The sequence below is a fragment of the Amblyomma maculatum genome, chromosome 11, assembly GCF_055883805.1.
Source record: "Amblyomma maculatum isolate TAMU_Amacu chromosome 11, ASM5588380v1, whole genome shotgun sequence".
NCBI lineage: Eukaryota > Metazoa > Arthropoda > Arachnida > Ixodida > Ixodidae > Amblyomma > Amblyomma maculatum.
The window spans coordinates 107,788,204-107,810,637 of record NC_139354.1 but is presented as its reverse complement, the minus strand read 5'-3'; the positions used below and the strand labels follow the sequence as shown (position 1 = coordinate 107,810,637).

The window sequence follows — 22,434 nt, the reverse complement described above, 5'->3', positions numbered from 1 at the left end:
ACAGATACTGCGCCTTTCCCTTCCTATGAACCAACCAACCAACCTCACTTAACCCACAGAAAAAAATAGCACAAACACCTGTTCAAAAACTTCAAATTTCGCTGGTTGAAAATGCTCTCTTCGATGAATGGAACCCCCAGAGTTCATTGCGTGTTGCCGAAAAAAGCATCTAGCCATGTTAGGCGTTGCCAAATATTTCAGGAGTAACACCACATTAAACATCTTTTAGTTGAATTTACCAGAGGGTACATAAACTCAACATGGTCAGCAAAGGACCTTCCGTTCTATGCGATGAAACCACTGGACATTAAGACGACCAGGCTGGAGAAATATCACTGAGATTTAGACTGTTTAACTCTCGCTATTTGTTTGATCTCGGGTTATAATCCCAGATGCATAAACTTTATCTGAGGTGAACTATAATGTTCTGAATGCACCGTTTGAAAATGGCTTAATAGGCGCGCTTTGCACCCTATTTTTTGTTTTCGGCAGAGACTGGCCGAGAAGGAGTGTACATCGCGAGAAGCGAATCCGATGCGCACAAGTAGGCTGCGTGCAAAACAAGGTTCTCTTTTCATCAATGAGATACGGGAACTGAACTTGCGCGTCAGAGGACTCGAGTGCGCTGACTGTTCTCATCCGTCCATCGCTTGCAGGTGAAGTGGTGGGTGTACCTGGCATACATCAAGGCCATGGGCAAGTGGATGACGATTATCACCTTCTTCGCGTACGTATTCTCGCACGCCTTCAACATCATGGGCAGCTACTGGCTCAGCCTGTGGAGCAACGACGCCCTCGATCCTGTGCTGGCCACCGACCCGGTGCAGCGGAACTTCCGACTCGGAATGTATGCCGTCTACGGCACCATGGAAAGTGAGTTCGTTAACGCCGTGAGTGGAGGCGCAGTTTGAGGTGCTGAATGCAGGCACCAACAGAAACGTTGCTACAGTAATATCGATTCCATTGGGGCTAACTCGAAGACAGATGAAAACTCAAAATTAGTATAGCATAACGTTGATTTCCATGTGAGTAAATTAGTATTCGATATAAATTTAGCTGTTGAAAGGAACATGTTGATAGTTTGCCTTGGTTTTGGGATTGAACGTCCCAAAGTACTGAGTCTGAGAGACTGCGTAGTGGAGGGCTCCGAAAATTTCGACCACTTGATGTCCTTAACATGCTTTAATGTCGCACAGCAGACTGACATTGAGATCAGAAAGACATGCTTTAATTAGAAAACCCAGATTATCACCCCTTTAGGTTATAATCTTGACAAAAATAATAAATTTCGAAGGTTCGTCATAATTTGCTCGTGTTGTGCAGATGTATCTCGTTCGCATTTAGTTAAGTCAGTCGTCCTTTTTATATAAAGGAATAGTGGATGCTTCTTAGGTTAGCTTCTTAGGTTAGTAAAACACTGCGAATGAGTTTTTCCGGAAAGGGCCACTATTTGATCTTTGTTTTTTTGTTTGTCACCCGTAGCACGTCTACTGGAGAAAGCTGGTTTGTCAATTGGCTTTTGTTGAGTCCTGCACTCCAGAAGGGGGATAACTTGTGGGAAAGATGGAGGGATCGGAATCATGTGAAGCCTCTTAGCCTCAGCTTGGTACGTGCCCATCAAAGCTCTCAAAATTGGTTTTACAGGATAAAAAAAATTCTAGCGCAGCATCAATAAAAGTGTTCCCCTGATGGAGAAGCATCTATAATAATGACACTGCGGAAAACAGACGCCGAAGGAAAGATTTGGCGGAAAAGCGAACAAAGGATGCGAGGTGTAGCTGAGGAATGGCTGGTCGCCAAATATCTGATTCATTCGTGAAGGCCGTTGGCAGGATCAATAACCGCCGCTTGCATACCACACCTTCTAGCAGGCGTGGTTCGTTACTGCTCGGAAAAAAAATGCCAATTCTACCTACCATCACCCCTTAGGGCGGGCAAGTTCTCATTAGTCATAAAACCCCACTGCATTGTCATACCAATACATAGGCGACAACGGGGTTGCTTCGTGACGCGGTAAACCTCTGAACAGTCCAGTGTCTGTTCAGTGAAATACACCAAGAATATCCGAGCTTACAAAAAGAGACAACCTGGTGCAATCCTTACATATGATTCGCGAGTGTCCTGCCGGGATTCCATGCTCCCAGCAAACACTAAAACAATGTCCTAATAGCCTCAATACACACATACATTTAAAGTACGCGCAATCCGTCTAGGATGCGTATGTTACTGTGGTATTTAGGTATGCGACTTGTATGCGACAGTCTACCATGCGGTCCACCCGCGCAGCCACGCCACTACGCATTCATCCAGCGCATGCTTGCTCGTCTCTGGCTGGCCGCAGTGGACACATCTGTTATCCTGTACAACCCCCAGCTTCCCAGGCGGTCTTTTGTAGGAAGGACTCCTCACGCGATGCGCCAGCGAAGATCTTTTACCTATTCGAGCAGCACGGAACTGTGAACGCCCTTCCATGTTGAAATGCAGAGAACTGGGGGAGGGCTAGGTGGTGGTGGTGGCTGAAACATTAACTATTAAATAGTTACAGAGAGGTGATTGGGTTAAAGCCTCAGCGGTCTCCTCCCCTCACAATACTAGAGATAGAGATATATATTTTAATGGCAACAGGAGATGTCTGCCTGGTGGTAAGCCTAGCATGCTACTCCTGATGAGGGTTGAGGGATGAGGGTGACAGATTGTGGGAGGGGAAGGGGAAATAAATGAGAAAAAAAAGAGAATCGGTGTCGCACACTTTCACACGCACATAAGCATACACAGATGAGTTTTAAAGGGTATTGATCAACCCTGTGTCCTTAAGAAAAGTTAACTTTCACACGCACATAATCACACACAGATGAGTTTTAAAGGGTATTAATCAACCCTGTGTCCTTCAGAAAAGTTAGTAAGGCCTTGGTAGCCCTCGCAGCAGACGATCCGTCGCACCAAGGACCCAGGACATGTTCAAGGCGAGAGGTTGTTTCTTTAGGTAAGCTTAAATTATTGCGCAGTGTCCTGCGATGTGCAGTAAACCGTTGACAGGAGGTTACCAAATGTTCAAAATTTTCACACACATCACATGTAGAGCACAGAGGCCTGCTCGCTATGCCTATTTTATGTAGGAAGTAGTTTGTGTATGACACATTTAAGCGGATTCTGTGTAGACAGTTTCGATGCCACCTGTTCAAATTGTGAGGAATTCGAAAGACGCAAGTGGGATCTATTCGGTGTAGAGGTCGATATTGATGGTTCGGGTCACACCACAGAGAGCGTTGCAATCGCCACGATTCAGTTGCTACAAGTCTTGCTGCATCTCTTCGTGAGAATGGTATTGAAATTGTCCTTGTGGAATCTTTTAGTTCTTTTGCAGCGGCGTCTGCGAGGTCGTTGCCCGCGATGCCGCAGTGAGCAGGTAACCACTGTAGCACAATGCTGTGACTCAGGTCATAGGCCTCTGTGTGTAGCTTATTTATGTCAATGACGAGCTCTTCCTGAATTCTTGATGATTTAAGCAATTGTAGTGCAGCGCGACAATCGCTGAAGATAACCCATGCTGCAGGGCGTTGTTGTAGAATATATATAATTGCTTCTCTCAGAGCTGTTAACTCAGTAGCCACAGCTGAAGTGCGATGACTGAGTGTTGTCGAGATTGTGGTGTGCATTGATGGTATCCACACGCCGATGGATGAAGAAATAGCTGTGACAGAGCCATCAGTATAGATGTGGCAATGATGACTGTAGCGTGCACAGATGTGCTCAAGGGCGAAGTATTTAAGTGCGGGTCCTGGGGTGTGGGCTTTTCTTTTGATGCCAGGTATAGTTGTCGAAATTTGCCATGAAGCAAACCTCCATGGTGGGAAAGATGACAGTACTGCACGTTGATATTGCGCAGGCAGTAGATTGGAGAGTGATGTCATGCTTTGCTCTGAAAACGGGTGGGTAGGTTCACGTGCAAAGCGCAGCTGGGCGCGAAGCAGCTCCTGCGGTATCAGCACGGTTACAGATAGGCGTCTGCTCTCCGCCAGAGTGCCCACTGTGGAAGTGTTTTTTGGAAGACCAAGGCACACTCTCAAAGCTTTGGCCTGCATGGCTTCAAGTAGTTTAATGCTTGACTGCGAGAGGCCTTGAAGAACAGGGAGGCTATAACGCAGAAGACCTTCACAAAGTGCTCCATAAAGCCGTAATAAGGAATCGGTAGAGCAGCCTCTTCTGGTCGTTGAGAGCATACGGAATATAGATACGTATGAAGAGAGTTTGGTCTTAAGTTGTTGAACGTGTGGTGTGGGGAACAATACTAGGTGGAGCCCCTATTCCGGGCCCCATTGGCAAGCAACGCCGCCCGCGTCCGTTGAACCAAAGCCTTTTGAGCCTTGAGGTCTTGACAGCTGAGCAGGGCCGCCTCCCATATCTCTCTAGTTGGATTGGGGTTGGGGGGAATGGATGGGTTTGATTGGCACGCCCAGACCATGTGGAAGGTGTCGGCCACCTTCCCACAGTACTGGCACGCACCATCAAAGGACGGGTAGAAATTTGTAAGTACCGCCGGGCACAGTACATTGGTAAAACTTTTGATGAGGCGCTCGTCAGTGCAATCCAGTCCCTTACAAGGGACCGGGTAGCGCCTGTGCTCCTCCTTGTAGTAATCGGTGAGCGCGCTCAGCAAGAGTGCCTCGCAGAATCGGGACTCAGTCATCCATGTTTAATTCTCACCAGGAAAGGCTTGCACTGAGCGGACATTCGTACGGCCGCAACATAGACAGGCATGGAAACGTCTGCAGCAGGGCCACTGTTGCAGAGCCCACGAGGTACGAGCACGCGACTACCAAGCTAGTACAGAATAAGGGGTCGGCTCACTCCATCTGCATGGCTTATGATCATGTGTACCCATTTTGTGCGAAGCAGACGACAAAATATTACGAGGCAGGGCATGCTCCAACCGCACTGGTCTCGCGAAAGGCGAAGATGGACACGAGATACAAGCTCAGTCTTGTGATCCCAAAACCAACCAAATATAAGATAGTTCACGGTTCGGGCCACAGAGGAGTGCGGCAGAGCAATACGGGCCACGAACCATAACTTATGCGATGAACATTTTTCAGGCGAAAGCCTTTAATGCCTCCAACTCACGGCCACGCCCTGTCTCACTATCGCTGTCAATCATCTTGACTGCACGTGAAGCAGTCAGGACAGATACTGCCGCTAAACACAGATAGGACATGCTGGACAGATACTGAGTCTTTTCTTTCTTATCAACCAATTTACAATCGAAGCGAAACGCCCCGCCGGGGTGGTGCAGTGGCAAGACGCCCGACTACTGTGCCGGAGTACCCGGGTTCGAACCCGACTTCGCCGGCTGCGTTTCGATGGAGGCGAAACGAAGAGGCGTCCGTGTGCTGTGCGATGTTCAGCGTACGTTAAAGGTCCCTACGTGGTCGAAATTACTCCGTAGCCCTCCACTACGGCTCCCCTCTCTATCTCTTCACTCTAGCTCCCATCTTCCTCCCTTCCCTTACGGGGCGGTTCAGGCGTCCACAGAAAAAAGTAACAGATACTGTGCCTTTCCCTTCGTGTGAACCAATTATTGTTATTGTTAATGGAAGCGAAACCTTCACTGTTGTGGGTGTAGGAAGAAGGAAAAGAAAAATTTGGAGGACGCTTAAGCTTCGCCTTCAAGTGTGGAACGCGATAGCGTTATTGCACCTCGTCGAGAAAACTTATTAAACGCAAGGGTATTGGGGCATCCTCGCACCGGTACCCGTGCGGCCCGAAGGGGAGAAGCGGGTTAAAATAAATTGGTTCACGGAAGGGAAAGGCGCAGTAACTGTCACACTTGCTCTGTGGACACTCGAACCGCGCCGTAAGGGAAGGGAGGAAGGTGGGAATGAAAGTGGAAAGAGAGAAAGAGGAGCCGTAGTGGAGGGCTAGTGATCTAAAGAAAGGAAAGACGCTTGATTCTACAACCCGTGAGGGTGCACGGCGAAACGTCAGAGGCGAGTGGCGCGCCACGTGTCGGGGCAGCGCCGCACATTGTGAGGAGGGGTTCTTCTGTGTTTGCCGCAAGATGGCTCTTCATGTGCGCAGAGCGCAGAAGAAATGTAGCGGAAACGTACTTCGCTACTCGTGTAACTGCTACTTCTGTAAGTAACATGCTCATAATTACCGATATACACCGCAGTATAACGTTCTACGGCACGTTTCTAAGGCAACGCCGCATTCACTAGAAGCGCTTTTGTACCGCTTTCAAGCATCGAACTCGTGGCTGAGTGGTGCCGGCAGGTGTGAAAACGTTTTGTAAGCTACACACTGGAACATTGGAGGTAAAGAAATGGAAGGAACAGAAAGGGCTTTTTGTACCCTGGGGTATCCACTGCATAATATGCAGGAAAGAGGAGACGATTGAACACGTGTTTCTCGAATTCTGGGATGCCGTATTTTTATGGGACGTGCTCCAGAGGACGCTTAAAAAGGAACTACCCATAAGCCCACATGGTATCCGATTCTTGCCAGTAGAAGCGAACAATGATACACCGTTGGATCTTTTGATGCTACTGGCTCTCTACAGCATATGGAAAAGCAGAATGGCTGTAGAGCACGGTGACGTCGATGCACGTTCAGCGAGACAGCTCTTTAGAGAGAGTATACGGGCATATGTGGACGAACAGAAAGCTTTAAAACTAGAGCCAGAATGGTTAGTTAGATTTGAAGGGTTGTCACATATGAGGGATTTTTAATCCGACAACTTCAGCTAAGTCAATGCTTGATCCTTTATTTTGTCATGTTATTGATGTCACATGTGTCTTTTTTCTATACGTCCTCGGTCAGGAAATAAAGAAAAAAAACTCGAGGCTGAGTGGTAGCCTCTCCGTCTCACACTCCGGAGACCCTGGTTCGATTCCCACCCAGCCCATCTTGGAAGTTTCTTTTTATTTATGAAGTGCATGCCGGGATTTATCGCTCACGGCCAAAGCCGCCGACGACACCGGCTTTTCTGCGACACGAGCTCCTTAACGCTACCGCGTTAAAAGGAACGGGCCTGCTACTGGCTCTGTAGCTTAGCAACGTACACTGCCTTGTGCGGAGCGAAGAGAAAATAGAGAAGAAAAAATGCCCACGATTATGTTACTTCCTAATGCGAAATTTGAGCGCAGCTCATCAGATGTTTCATCTTGGCGATAAATTGAGGCAAAGCGAAGAGGCGTCCGTGTGCTGTGCGATGTCAGGGCACGTTAAAGATCCCCAGGGGGTCGAAATTACTCCGTAGCCCTCCACTACGGCTCCCCTTTCTGTCTTTCCACTTTCACTCCCACCTTCCTCCCTTCGCTTACGGCGCGGTTCAGGTGCCCACAGAGCAAATGTGAGAAATACTGCGCCTTTCCTTTCCCGTGAACCAATAGAGAAAAAAGAGGCAAGGATTTCGAGCAAGGCACATAAGCACAATTACATACTTCTTTTTTTTTTTTAATTTTTCACACGTATTCCTTCAAGAAACACTCCACTAACAGTTCTTGGCTGTCATGAAAGAAGCTTTGTGGTCCGAGAAATGAAGAGAGCAATTGAGTTATCGGGAGGTTGCGGGAGGCAGCGCGTGGGTCCATTACATACTTCTTTTTTTTTTTTAATTTTTCACACGTATTCCTTCAAGAAACACTCCACTAACAGTTCTTGGCTGTCATGAAAGAAGCTTTGTGGTCCGAGAAATGAAGAGAGCAATTTAGTTATCGGGAGGTTGCGGGAGGCAGCGCGTGGGTCCATAGGAACGTTGCGCAACGAACAGATAGCAGCGACTCGCTGACGCCGCTAGCGAGTGAAGCAAGCCTGGAAGCGAGTGAGAACGGGAAGCACGCACCGTGATCCGCCGCTGTACGGTTGCTTTCTGCGGATGAAGGATGCGAGCGCTATTGTATCCCCCTCCGGACCGGTCGTCTCGGTGCGCCCGCATACTTGCAGAGCGGGTCGGCGTTTCCGCAACCGGAGAGCACCCTCGCCTCCACTCAGGAAGAGGGGGGGTCTCCTCTTTCTGCATGGCGGCGACGGTGTTCTACGCAGCACGTTGTGTTGACTAGCTAGCGACGTCAGTCATTCGCTGCTAGCGCTGCCACCGGCGACCCCCTTTTTTTTCCTCGTGTGCTCCGGTAGCTGCGCGCGCTCCTGTCCCCATCATTCGCCGCTGAGTATATCCCCCCCCCCCCCTCCTCCTGCGAGGCTCCGGTGGCCAAAGCGCCGGCTCGAACGGGGGGGCTGAAAGGGGGGGCGGAACTGGTTACGAGGCCGACGCCGACGCCACCGCGAAACCCAGGAACAGCCGCCAAAGAGCTGCGCTCTAAAAGAAGAGGGAGTGAAAGATGTGCGCCGCAACAGCCGTCGTCCACCACTGAAGCGGTGGCGGGTACAATGACGGCCTACAACAGACAAAATTCGGTGGCAGGCTAGCCCCCGTCGTTGTTGTCATGGCTGTAGGAAGAAGGAAAAGAAAATGCACGAGCCGCTACTGGCTCTGTAGCTGTGCCCCCTCCGCTGATTGATTTATAGGAAGCGAAAAGAGCGATAACTGTCTCACATCTTTTCTGTGGACACCTCAACCGCGCCGTAAGGGAAGGAATTAAGGTAGCAGTGAAAGTGGAAAGAGAGAAAGAGGAGCCGTAGTGGAGGGCTATGGAGTAATTTCGACCACCTGGGGATCTTTAACGTGCGCTGACATCGCACAGCACACGACGCCTCTTCGTTTCGCCTCCATCGAAACGCAACCGCCGAGGTCGGGTTCGAACCCGGGTACTCCGGCACAGTAGTCGGGCGTCTTACCACTGGACCACCCCGGCGGGGCTGGCCGCCTCGTGCAGACATAGGAGAAAATAGAGAAGGGAAGAAGAAGATAAAGACGCGCGCCGCAACAACAGCCGTCGTCCACCAACGAAGCTGTGGCGAGTGCACTGAGGGCCCACAACAGATAAAAATTCGGTGGAAGTCTAGCCCACGCCGCAAGCGGCGGTGACCCACCTGTCCCAGCCCCATCAGGGGAGCAAGCGGCGGGGACCTACCTGTCTCGGCCCCATCACGGCCAGGATCGGCCACCCTTCACCACTTGCGGCCCCCACCCTCCGACTACGCCATAGCAGGTCTTTGTGTGACACCAAATTTGTCGCACAAATGACCAAGACTTAATTAAGTATGGGTGTTCACGATTTCGTGGTATTCGCCCAAATGTATACTACGCCTTTCGTTCCCCAAAACCCAACTTTAAAGGAGCAGTGCCCAGCTACAGTGGTGCAGTGGTTATGATGCCAGACTACTGTGCTGGAGTACCCGGCACAGTAGTCTTCGTCTTTCACTCCCACCTTCCTTGACAGATACTGCGCCTTTCCTTTTCTGTGAACCATTTATTTATTCATTTAAACGTAGAGGCAGCCCTGGGCTTCACGATGTCACCTTGAACAGCCTTGGTCCAAGACAAATACTACGCCTTTCCTTTCTTAGAAACAATGTACAATAAAGAAAAAAAAATGACATTTTGACCTTGTTAGGTGTAGGTGTCCACAATTCCGTGGCGTTCAATCAAATGTATATGGCTTCTTCCTATCCCCGAGACCTATTTTACGAGCCGTCAGCGTCATGGACGTTTTCACCTTGATCAACATTGAAAGTGAAAGATACTACGCCTTTCATTTCTTATAAACCATGTACAATATAAAAAGAAATATGAAAACACAATCTTGACCTGGGTAGGTGTAGGTGTCCAATATTTCGTGGTGCACACAAAGTGTAAGCTCCTTTCCTTTCCGCAAAAACCTAATTTAAATAAAAATTATGAAATGACCACGGATTAAAAAGCGGGTGCTAAACAGGCTATCGCTGCAACACTCACAGCTTTCGCTCTATCACTAGGTTCAAGCCATGCTTAAACCCTCACAATTTTTAACAATGTAGACCGCTCCCGCAGTGGAAGGGGCCTCGCTCTGACCGCTGCTACCCGCTGTTGTGTAGAGGCTACGTTCTGCCACGTGCGTGGTGAAACACCGCATGCTGAAAACGTGACGCCTAATATGTTAACATGATCGACGCAGGCTAGTTGGTCCGGCATCGGGTGGGGGCGTTGGCCTACACAACAGCTGATTCTTGGCCTCATTTAGGCTGCGCCCAGATAGTACTCGGACATATTGCCCAAAGCCCATCAAGCTATCTGCATCGCGTAGTAGAAGCGGGACGTCATCTACGTAAGGTATGAACTTGGCCTGCATCGAGCTCGGCATCGGAAGACCGCGCTCCGAACTAGGACAAGATACTGTTCTTCCGCTCAGTAGTCCTTACGGAAAAAGCGCTGCCATTTTATTGGTGGAAAACCGAAACGAGTAATCGGCGCCAAGTTTTGGGATTGCAGTCGTTAGATTGCCTGGTGCAGAACTCATGAGTGGCTTTCTGAATTTGACGATCCTTCTGTTTTAAAGTTTAAGAGAAATAATGACCGACAATTGATCCGTGGATCTTTCTATGTTGTTCACGGTTCTGAGTAGCATTGCAAGTATCTATATTATGCGTTACTTAGCAAGGCAGTGTCGTCAGAAAATCGTAGATTACTGAGGTATTCTCCATCAATCCTTATATCTAACTTCTGCCATTCCAAGTATCTAATACTTTCTCTAAGCAAGCTGTGACTAGTACTGGGGATATCGTGTCTGCTTGCTAAGCAATTCAAGGGATGAGCTGCAAATAATAATTGATGACCTAGACAGGAAAAGTGGAAAGGTAGGCCTGAAAATCAACATGCAGAAGACTAAGGTAATGTTCAACAGCCTAGGGAAGAACAGCAGTTTACGTTAGGTAGTGAAGCACTTGAAATATGTCTACTTAGGACAGGTAGTAACCGCAGATCCGGACCATGAAAAGGAAATACCAAGGGGAATAATATTGGGATGGAGCGCATTTGGCAAGCACTCTCAGATTATGACTAGCAGCTTACCGGTATCGCTCAAGAGGAAAGCATACAACAGTTGCATCTTGCCTGTACTCACCTATGGGGCTGAAACATGGAGGCTAACCAAGAGGGTTCTACTTAAGTTGGGGATAACGCATTAGGGGTAACATTAAGAGATAGGAAGCGTGCAGAGTGGGTCAGAGAAGTAACTCCAGTTACTGACATTCTAGTGAAATTCAAGAGGAAATGGCAATAGGCAAGACATGTAGTGCGAAGAGAGGATAAGCGGTGGTCGCTTAGGATAACAAACTGCATTCCAAGAGAAGGAAAGCGGAGCAGGGGGCGGAAGAAAGTTCAATCATTCGTCAATCATTTAACCAACTGCGTTTTGTTAAATGATTGACGACCTAGACAAGAAAAGTAGAAAGGTGGGCTTGAAAATCAATATGCAGAAGACTAAGGTAGTGTTCAATAGCCTAGGGAAGGAACAGCAGTTTGCATTAGGTAGCGAAGTACTGGAAGTAGTAGGCGAATATATCTACTTAGGACAGGTAGTAACTGCAGATCCCGGACCATGAAAAGGAAATAACAAGAAGAATAAGATTGGGATGGAGCGAATTTGGCAAGCACTCGCAGATTATGACTAGCAGCTTACCGGTATCGCTCAAGAGGAAGGTATACAGCAGTTAATTGTATCTTACCTGCACTCACCTATGGGGCTGAAACGTGGAGGCTAACCATAAGAGTTCTACTTAAGTTAAAGACAACCCAGAGGGCTATGGAACGAAAAATGGTAGGCGTAACATTAAGGGATAGAAAGCGTGCAGAGTGCGTCAGAGAAATAACTCAAGTTACTGACATTCTAGTGGAAATCAAGAAAACGAAATGGACATTGGCAGGACATGTAGTGCGAAGAGAGGATAACCGATGGTCGCCTAGGGTAACAAACTGGATTCCAAGGGAAGGAAAGCGTAGCAGGGGGCGGCAGAAAGTTAGGTGGGCGGATGAGGTTAAGAAGTTCGCAGGAGTCAAGTGGACGGAGCTAGCACAGGACCGGGTTAACTGGCTGAATATGGGAGAGGCCTTCGCCCTGCAGTGGGCATAGTCTGGCTGATGACAAGTATGATGATGATAATGATAATATCATACGTCAAAAACCCAATCAGAGAGGCACCGTGGCAGTGATGAAATTAAGAAGCGGTGATGCACGTTGAAGACGAGGAAGTGCACTTGGAGAAAAATATATTTTCTTTTCGTTTTGAAATGTCATACCCCCACTGTCCTTTAGTCGGTGGCCTTTGTAATTTGTTCTTATTGCGTAGACGATCATATCGTTCAGGTTAAGGTAAGCTCCGCGCCGGCATTGCGCGGACGACGTCGTATCAACATCACACATTCGATTACGAGTACACCGTGGTGGAACTTGCTGATTTCTAGAGTGCTTAAGGCTGACCAAAGACCTTGAGCTGCTGAGCCAAAGGATGTAGGCTTGATCTCGGATGCAGCGGCCGTTCTTATGGAAGGGAAAAACTAAGACGCCCGTGATTTAAAATTTCGTTGCGTGTTAAAGGTACCCAAATGCTCAGAATTATTTTGCAGCCCTCAACTACTATGGGCTTCAGACCTGCTGTAGCAGATATGGACTGATAATTTATATTGCTTATCTCATTAGGTGCCACCAAAGCAGATAATCGGCATAGTGACGGCTTAACAATGACTGCAGATACTGCACTGTGGGTGCCCACCATTGTTAGTACAATTCTGTTTGAAGATTTGATCTGCGTTAAATACGCGATGACCGAACGACTGACCTGGAGCGGTGAATGAATGAGATTTACGCGTCTTACTGGGTGCGCCGGTCTAGCTGAAGGTTTGCTCCGGATCCACTTGCCTGTGACACTTCGCAAAGAGAAGAATGTGCAAGAATGTGCAAGCTGGTGGTTTAACTTTGGTTAACCCTGGAGGGAAGCGAAGCTTTATGTACCGTCTTTGCCAAAAGTAACCAGGCTGCAAGTTTTGCTTGTCGCTGGTATTGTAAAACCAACATGGATTCCCGGAGGATCAAAACTTGTTAATAAGTGAGGACAGGAACTCGCCTTTACTTTGCACATATTTGCAACTTCAGAAGTGGTACGAATTTTCTACTATCCGTCTGAAAAGCAGAACACGCAGCCTGGTTACTTTTGGCAAAGACGGTACATAGCTATGCTCATTGCCAACCTAAAGTAACCACGCTGTGCGTTTCTCCAAACGTAAAGCCCGTTCTTCATCGGTCTCTTACGCCCGCCGCCTTTTCAGGGCCTCATTCCGACGTGCCTTTGCGTTCCGACACGCTATTGAAGCAGGGTGTTCGTCCTTCCCCATCTCGCGCAGTGTTATAACCTAGACAGGAGCCTAGGGACTCCTATTTACACTCACCCCTCTAGGGCCCTCTACTTCCACGTCACACTGACGCCACCTTTCGTGACCTTGACCGGGACAGTCGTGACGGGCCACTTGGTGTCCTACGCGACTATGCACCAAAGTCGCATGGCGACCACTAGGCTTAAAACTAAAGCTTGACCTCCAAATCTCCCTCACAGTAAAAACCATGCATAACCGACGTCACCTCACGTTACCTTGACCTTGGCCTTGATAGTAGTCACGAGCCACTTGGTGGCCGACGCGAATATGCCCCAAAATAAAATGGCGACCACCAGGTCACGTGGCCTTGACATTGGGACACGTGGTGGCCTATGTGATTATGCCCTAAAGTAACATGGAGACCATTAGGTTTAACACAGAAGTGTGACCTCTAAATTTCCCTCAAGGTGAAAACCTTGCATACCGGACGGCTCGAACTACCTGGCTTAGTGAAGCTTTCGTTTTAAAAAAGGGCACATAAAGACAGTCGCGAAACGCGCGAGAAACTACTAGCCGATTCACGCAGTGCGCCGTAATTAACTGCTTGCAGATAGTGGATAGCTCCTTGGCAAATTGCAACGCATCACTTTTGGGCCTTTTTCTGCGATTCAATTATTACCTCTCGGGAAGAACTCATCTGGTAGCGGCTTCTCGCTCACGTCGTATAGTGTTCTGGCCGAAAAAAAAATCTACATGACAATTAAGTCCTATTACGTGCTGCTAAGGCGTGCTATTATGTTCTACTGTTTCGTTTCCGCTGCGTATTTCTTTTAATAGAGTCAGATAAACGCTAGATTGGTTAACGCGCTGTTTTATCAATTTGACATGGTTTTTGCATTCGATTTTGGATTCTTCTAGTCGTGGCCTTTTCAACAATATAATTCTACGTTTTACCTAAAGTTAATTGCATTTATTGTTGTCATAGTTTACTGATTAACGGTTAATAACTAAAGTATACAATTAGCTTATTGTAGTTTTACTCAATGTAAGCTATCGAGCGATATAAGACGGGCTGTATCGTGAAGTAAAATTTAGTTATAATCAGGTAATTAACAATGTGTAATTAAATATGCAGTTAGGGCAGTGCGACTGTACTCGGCATAAGCTATCCAATGAAATATCACATAATCATACACACTTACACCAAGCAGTTCTCGCGCCATGTCCGAGGATGGGCACCCATCGCTAGCAGTCTTCTAAACTCACTGCTCGACTTGGGTAGGCGCGCAACAACTGATGCGCTCGCTCTCGCTTGATCTTAACAAATTAACTGCTGGTAATTGAAACCTAAAATTAGTAAAATGTAGTTATACTCGACATAAGCTATCTAACGATGTAACAAGTCTGGGTATTATCCTACACAGACACTGCAGGCATCCTGTACACAAATTCCCATACATGGCGCACATGAACGAAGTCATGCTGCTCATTAATAAAATACTCTATGAAGCTTACATCCTCACTTTGTTTCCCTGGTTAGCTTTGGCACGTCAAGGGACCCAGGAATGTTTGAGTAGCTTAGACAACGACAAATGCCAACTCGCGCGTCGGTAATCCTGTACTGTCATATACTGCGGCGGTATCCAGAAACCCACACCGTGGCGGAAAAGCTCGCGTCAGGGAAATATACTGAAGAGAAGTTTATCGCAACTCCAAAAACTGAGGATACATGCTCATATACACACTGCCCAACAATACATCAATGATGTCAACATTAAGCAAAGCACTATTAAGGCGCAATTTTGAAAACTGAGTGATTAGGAGCTTATTTATATGCGTATATGGATTTGCATACCACAGTACAAAACGCGATTATGTACAGAGAACTAAATCTCATACATTTTCAAAAGAGGCGACATGTTTTAATTAAAACAGTCGGCTGATATAACACGCCTTTTTATAATTGACACTACGCATATCTGTTAACGCATACAATACGTTTAGCTCAGAGAAATGCTTCACCATTGCTCTGTCATGGTGGCTCGACTGCTGAACACAATGACGTGGTCTCAAACCGCGGTCGCGGCTGCCGCATTCGATGGAGACGAAAAGCAATGCGCCTGTATGCTGTGCGATGTCAGTGTAAGTTAAAGAACACGAGGGTGTCAATTTATGAACCCCTCTACAACGGCGTGTTCTGTAGCCTGATTCGCTTTGGGACGTTACACCCTATAAACCAAACCAGCAAAAGCAAAAATATTTGGGATGAAAAAAAGTAAGCCGACGTGGGCGCTGCCCTCTTACGTGCCTATTTTACGGGCACCCAAACTCAAGTTAAGCACGCGACGGTAACGCGAACGACTGCGAAGCGAACCGTGAAACATCGGGGCGACTCCAGAGCAGGCGCTCCGCTAGCTTCCGTGCACGTGCGGCAAACTGGTGGCGCGAGGAGTCTTGTTTTCTCAAATCAGACCCCAAACAAGTTGCTACCACTCCCTCGTACCATTGCAACATTATTTTGGTATAAAGAATAGATAGAGAAAGGAAGGAAGAAACAGAAAAAGACGTGGGTCGCAACTGTCAACAGTCAGCGAAGAGGCGGCGAGTGCAATGATGGCATGCACAACAGATACAAAGACACCGGTGGATAATGAGCCTCCGCAGAGATGCTGAAGGTCCCAGTTCCCAGCAATTTCCCTCCTCCACACACAAAAGAAAAAAAAATGCGCAGCTGCGATGTGGTTATGTATTGGGCGACCCCAACAGTCCACAAAACACTACTGTAGAGCGAGGCCCACATTTGAAAGTATACTTAATAATCTGCCAGCTTCTCTATAAGGCTTGTTTTTAAACCAAATGTCACTTTTTCGATATATTTCGCTTTCTTTGTGGACGGCAAGAACCGAGGTCCCCATTCGGCGTAAACTCGGACATATCGCCACTCCTTTGAACAAGGTATCTTGAAGAGGTGTCACAAGCACACAATGGCTTAGCATGTCTAGAAAATGAAGAGGACTGGGGATAGTCCTGCGTCTCACTCCTGACATGTACTACGTCACTTGTTTAAGCGATTATTCACTACCGGCTTTCATATGGCTGTCTCACCGGATCTTTCGATACCGAGTACGGACGTTCGCTACTCGCAAGTGTGAAAATCGCATTTTCTTTTCATCGATGGAGACAGGGTCGAGGAACGAGGTTGTTCCTCATTGGCGCCTCTTGGTTTGAGTGGAAAGCTTATTAATAGTATCAGAAATGAGGCACTGGCGTATCATAAGAGCAAAATTACACGAGCACTACACGCCTGATTTTGCTGAGCTTGAATTTTATCGGCTTCACGAACTAGCGAGCTGGTTATGTCCCCTGTAGCGCACAAAACTCGTGTGATCGCACCATTAGCAGGCTTTTCAGTCTACTAGTAACTGTTCCCGCACATAAACAAGTCTTTTATTCAGATTTAGTTTTCTTCGACTTCAATACTTGCTTTACTAAGGTCCCGATAAAATGAACCCCACTCTATACACACTGCATGCGTGTTGCGACCGGAAATAATGGTCGATGAGTACATCACTTTATCTCACAGTGGCGACAATATTTTCATATTTTAAACGTAATAAATGCGATTATTAAGCCATGACACCTTGCTTAATATTGTTGGAATGGGATTAGCTGGGGATGTGTAATATTGTGCTGTGGAGAAGCCAGAGAAGCATGTGGTTAGCTCACGCTAGTGTCTAGCTATGTGGTGCAGGGTAGAAGTTCAGCTTGACAATGAACGCCTATAAACATCCAAAGCAGATCTTTTAAGATCGCTATGAATATGAACAAGCCTGGAACAGTGTTAGCCACTCGCGCGAGGAATTGTTTACACAAGTCATCAACGTATTTAGTTGTCAAAGGCGAATAAATGCTGCCACTGGAGTACAGTGTCGCTTCGTCTGTGTCTAATGTTTTGCTGTCGTTATTCGCGTAGTTTTACACGGTTGTTCATTCATTATGCAGAGATGAGCATATTTTGCTGGCATGTACGCAAAACAAGTCTTTCGCGCATGCAGGGGACGATGGTAATCAGCAGTGCCCGGCTTTATCGCTTTCTTTATTTCTTCCAGCTATCTTCATCTTGGTGGCCAGCATTTCTCTCAACCTCGCTGCGCTTCGAGGCAGTAAGATCTTGCACAACGGCATGCTTGAGCGAGTGTTGCGTTCTCCCATGTCCTTCTTCGATACCACACCAATGGGGAGGATACTCAACAGGTGTGTGTGCTTTCTCACTCGCTGTAGCGAATACTATTCGCGAAAGGAGAGCCGAAAACTTCAGACATGTACCGCGAACATAAACAAAATTATATGGCCTACTTTGGATCACTAAACTGCAGTGAGGCGAAAGCCTCTATCGCGCGGTGGTCCGAAGCCCTCCACTACGGTACCTCTTTCTGTTTTCACTTCCACCTTCGCGATAACGCGATAGCGCAAGCTACTAGCTAACATATAAACCCCGCTTTAACCAAAGTGGTATAAACGTACCTGCGTGGCCTAGGGATAACGTGAATGCAAGGGTCTTGGCAGGTTGATTCTGATGTCACCCTTCTTTATGAAAGAAGAGTCCCGAGTTGGCAGCTCCTGCCAAACGTAATGCCAGGAAGCCCTACGTCCAGTTAGTGCTCAGCCATGTCAGCTGCAAACTACCGGCTCCCACGTAACGAAAGCGTTACAGATGGACGGGCACGAGTATGAGCCATTAAAGGCTATTTCCTTAAAACAAGGGAGGATACGCGCACACACACTGAGCTTATGGGTTGAACGTGTTAATCTTCTTGTCTGGTGCTATTCTCTGTACACGCCTGTTAGATACCAACTCTTTGGTTATCATTTCTGCAAGACTTCCTTTTGTTATAAAGCTAGTTATGGCGGGAGTGCTCTCAGTGCTTTGTTTTGTATACAGTATGATTTCTGCTGTTTCTAGGCTCTAATCATCTGCGAACGTTCTGCACATCTGCAACTAAGAACGATATGCTTAGTCATGTTTTGTGCTTTTGAAGCTGCTCTTTCAAACCCAGTGAACGGAATTTTGATTCGGTAATATGGTGCGTCCAATCTTACTGTACGCTGCCGTCTTGAGCAGGCAACGCCTTGCGAAATCTGCAATAGTTAGCACAAGTCTTCAAAGTTAATTTACCGACACCTTGTCATATTATCTGCACCCCCTCCCATATAAAATGTAATTAAATATAAGGAGGTGACGAGGATATCTAAATATTGCTTTGAATTCCTGTATGTGCTAGCGTCTGAAGTACGAATAAGAAGCGATTCACGCCTCCGTTAATACGATCGACTTTTGCAGCAGGTTACTTCAAATCAGAGGGCTCATAGTGCGGGAACTACTTCGCGCACGCTGATGAATTTTGTTTACTTTCTTTTTTGACACCGTTTTGCTTATGCAGGCTACGGTCTCCTTAACAAAAAAAAAGGGGGATTGACTGAAAAAAGGCATGTTTATTGTACTAGGAAGTGACTACGTGGGCTACGCTGAAGAAGGTGCCGCGTATCTCAAAGCTCGATCTGTTCCTCTAGTTTAGTCCTTCCTTCCTTCTTTTTTTTTGCTAAGAGAAAAAGCTGCAATCGTCTTTGTGAAACAAACTGCGTATAATACTCCACTCCCATTCGGACATCTGTGTGTGCTTGCGCGAACTCGCGATAAGTTTTTCCTCTTTGCCGTGATGGGCGCTGGCATACCACGCGAACGATGGTGCGCAATAATAGAAATACAGAAAGCTCTGTAGTCTCAGGTTAGCACTGCCAGCAGCCTTTTAGGAGCGTTTATCATCTGGTGCGTCCCTTAATTGGCCCGAATTGGCAACGCCTTCACGGGCTTTGCTATTAGGAGAGGGTGGGATAGGAACTCAGCCCTCCAGGATCCTTCGATCTTGAGTTGAACACGCTGCCTCCAGGCCACGCAGGCCCGTTCGTGGTGTGTGCTTAAAGTTGATTCCTTATATCTATATCGATCTTGGCAACTTTAACAGTATACATTAGTCTCTCTAACGCAGATGCTCCTGGCAATCAATGGCAAGAAGATGGTAACAACGTTCAGTACACCTATCTACCAAGAGAACCTACATCAAACTAGGGCCTTCGCATGTTATGCTAGGTGTAGCCACGTTAAACGTCTGCAATTGCTCGTGCCATAAACCGGATAATTGTTGATGTTGCTACTACATTAAAATTATCAGCTAGTTTAATGTTAAAACTTGTAGAAAGTATTGAGGAATCGATGAATTAAGCTTAGCCCAAACTTAGCTCATGCTCTGCTGGCCCCATGGAGAACCGCGAAAATGGTATAAGCAGCTCAAGGTACCCTTTGTTGGATACTCACGAGCGGTGATGTTTTGCAACAGACGTGGCTGCACAGAACCTCAAGACTAATAATCTTAGTTGCTGGATGCGAGCAGTGGCAGGATGGAAAAGATTTAGACGCGTCCGGATAGCAGTGTGATGGGAGAGCACCCTTCAGGCAAAGACGGTAAGTTGACAAGGTGGTGGCGATAGCGGTCAGGATGTAGCCAGAGAAAGCAGGTTTCGAAATACTTAAATGACTAAGATAGGTAGCTTGGAGGCATTTGTGGTGTGGCCACGAAGGACAGTGCACAGTGATCACATCTAGTACGTTCAGGGCAGCAAATAGAGAAAATTAGCCAATGTCTTGTCAGGTTGGTCGAGATGAGGCGGGATAAAGGCTAATTAAAATGGACATTGAAGAGGACAACGGGATGAAAGAATAGGATGCTGAGAGATGTAAAAGAACCATCATTAGAAAAACAGCTAGGCCCATACATAAACCCTTAGAAATCTTCTACATCCGAATGGGAATGGTCAACGACGAGAGGCAAGGGGCGCTCATACGTGAAGTAATTCCCCTATGGCATAATTAGAGCTGAAACCACAGAGTAAACCACTATGTGCAACAGCAAAGCCTACTGTCATGCTGAAGTTAAGCGTAGCCATACTGATTGCTCTCGCGTAACTCCAGGTTTAACCACAAGCTAAACCACAGCTAATTTGCACTCGAAAGGAACTGCGCACAATGCGCTCCTGCAGAGCATTTCCTTTTTTTTTTTCCTCTGGTGCAATACATTTCTGTGCGGATATTCCTCCCTTTATTATTACAAGCAATAGCGCAGGCCCTTTAGCTCTCATTCCTCGGAATTTTGGCTCATGCGGTTTAGAACAACCATATAGCTGGATGTCCTGGCCTATCTTCTGAAAAAAATAAAAAAGTAAATATAGAAACTATTCTAGTTCAAGATTCCTAGGAGTCATTCTGCGAGGTTAAAATCGTCTACAAGAATAATACGATTAAGAAGCAATGGACAATCTACTCAACGTATGGAGTAAGGCTTCTAAAGCACGACATTGCTTTCATTAAAAAAAGTAAAAAAAAAATGGAAAGAGGCTGCCTGCTCCTTGCGTAATTGAATCTTGGCTGTTGAAACTGACGTAGCTGGCCACTTTGATGGTGTAGTCAAAGCAACCACTTTCTTTCGTCACAGGTTTTCGAAGGACATTGACACTGCCGATGTGACACTGAGGTTCAACCTGAGGATGCTTATGATGCAGTTCTTCAGAACGATTGTGTCGTTCATCCTGATCTCAATGGAAAATCCAATTTTCCTGGCTGCGGTCATTCCTCTTCTCATCATCTACTACTTTGTTCAGGTGATCAGCAATACCTCCTTTATAAGATTCGAGCGATCTGTTTCTTTATCATACTTGTGTTTGTGTTCAGCCAACCATGCTGATAAATCTGTAGATTGCTCATCACTGAGACTAGATCGAGCGTACGCTCGACAGGGCTTTGTGAACATGCATTGTAGAGGTAAATAAAGTAGCAGCTGAGGAGTTCAACATTCTGAAGTTACACGTGTCGAATGAGGGACTCCGTGGTTCAAGGCGCGGGACCAATTTAGATAAGAGGAGGTTACCATTTCTATAATTAGTCAGAAGCTTTATATCAGGCCCCATATGCGAAGTTGGTAATGTATGCAGATATGGACTCTTCTCAACACGAGCATTTTCGTACCCCCTTTCCCCTCTCTGGGCAGAAATTCTACATCGCCACATCACGCCAACTCAAACGTCTCGAGTCCATCTCGCGGTCCCCGATCTACGTGCACTTCTCGGAGACGGTGTCTGGCGGCAGCTCCATCCGAGCGTACGGCGCCGAGGAGAGGTTTGTGGCCAGGTCCAACGAGCTGACCGACGTCAACCACAGCAGCTTCTTCCCAAGCATTGCGGCCAGCCGGTAAGCTGCGGCTCCAAGAATTGACGTTTACTTAATATAAACTTGGTTGTTGAATAGAGTACCCTGAAGTTATTCTCTTGGCGCAGGCGTACGACAGTGAAGGAACGCAACCTCGAGCTTTCAACCGTCGCGTAGTCTGAACAGAAAGAAAAAAAGAACGGAAACGTGCTAACAATACTATTAATCATTTTGTGGTTTTGTTGTAATGAGTTTTTCTGTTATTCTGCAGTGCGTTTTTGCAGTTCAGTTTTGTACTCTTTAGTTCTGTACTACCTTCGTGATGTAACTACACAAGGTTCCTGTATCTGCTATAGCAAGTTTTGCACTCAGAGGTTCGCGACCAAATAACCCACATCTACTCATTTCTAATTTCTTTTACGGGGCGTCGTTGGCAGGTAACCATTTCACCAACCCATATTTCTTCAGTGTATTCTAGTGCATTTCTGGTAAAGCAAGCTTTTTGATACTGCCAGTGCAATTTCATTTAATAGCATTGTCATCGCAGGCGAAATTAATGCTTGGGAGCTTTTATTTCGATACAATTATTTCCTTACCTCGTTTTTCGGTTAATTGTCATCAGACGTTCAGCATCATCTCGGCCAAAAATATGGCTGCGGGACGCCACTAATACATAGAACACCTTGGAGAAATACACAAACCATCGTGGGACTTGATTCCACAATTGTTCATATAGGCAATGTATAACTCTTTCAAACTCTTGAACTTTGGCTATGGCTACATATGACTACATATTGCTTCAGCAGCTTTCCCACTGTAGCTGTAAAATCTAGATAGACACCGAAATTACTTGCACTCGCGGAAGAGACCTGTTGTCTACCGAACCTTTTTGGTACAGGCTTGACGAGCACCTCATAAGTGTTGATATTTCCGC

General features: G+C 46.8%; 1 protein-coding gene across 1 annotated transcript in view; it reads left to right on the top strand.

The window, feature by feature from the left end:
* Positions 1 to 22,434, top strand: part of LOC146174624 (multidrug resistance-associated protein 1-like) — an 86,074-nt gene that overhangs the window by 52,042 nt on the left and 11,598 nt on the right. Inside the window, exons 19-22 of the mRNA XM_084583797.1 lie at positions 657 to 873; positions 17,353 to 17,497; positions 20,791 to 20,956; positions 21,343 to 21,542. Coding sequence (XP_084439923.1) covers positions 657 to 873; positions 17,353 to 17,497; positions 20,791 to 20,956; positions 21,343 to 21,542 — 728 coding nt within the window. The remainder of the gene's footprint in view (positions 1 to 656; positions 874 to 17,352; positions 17,498 to 20,790; positions 20,957 to 21,342; positions 21,543 to 22,434) is intronic.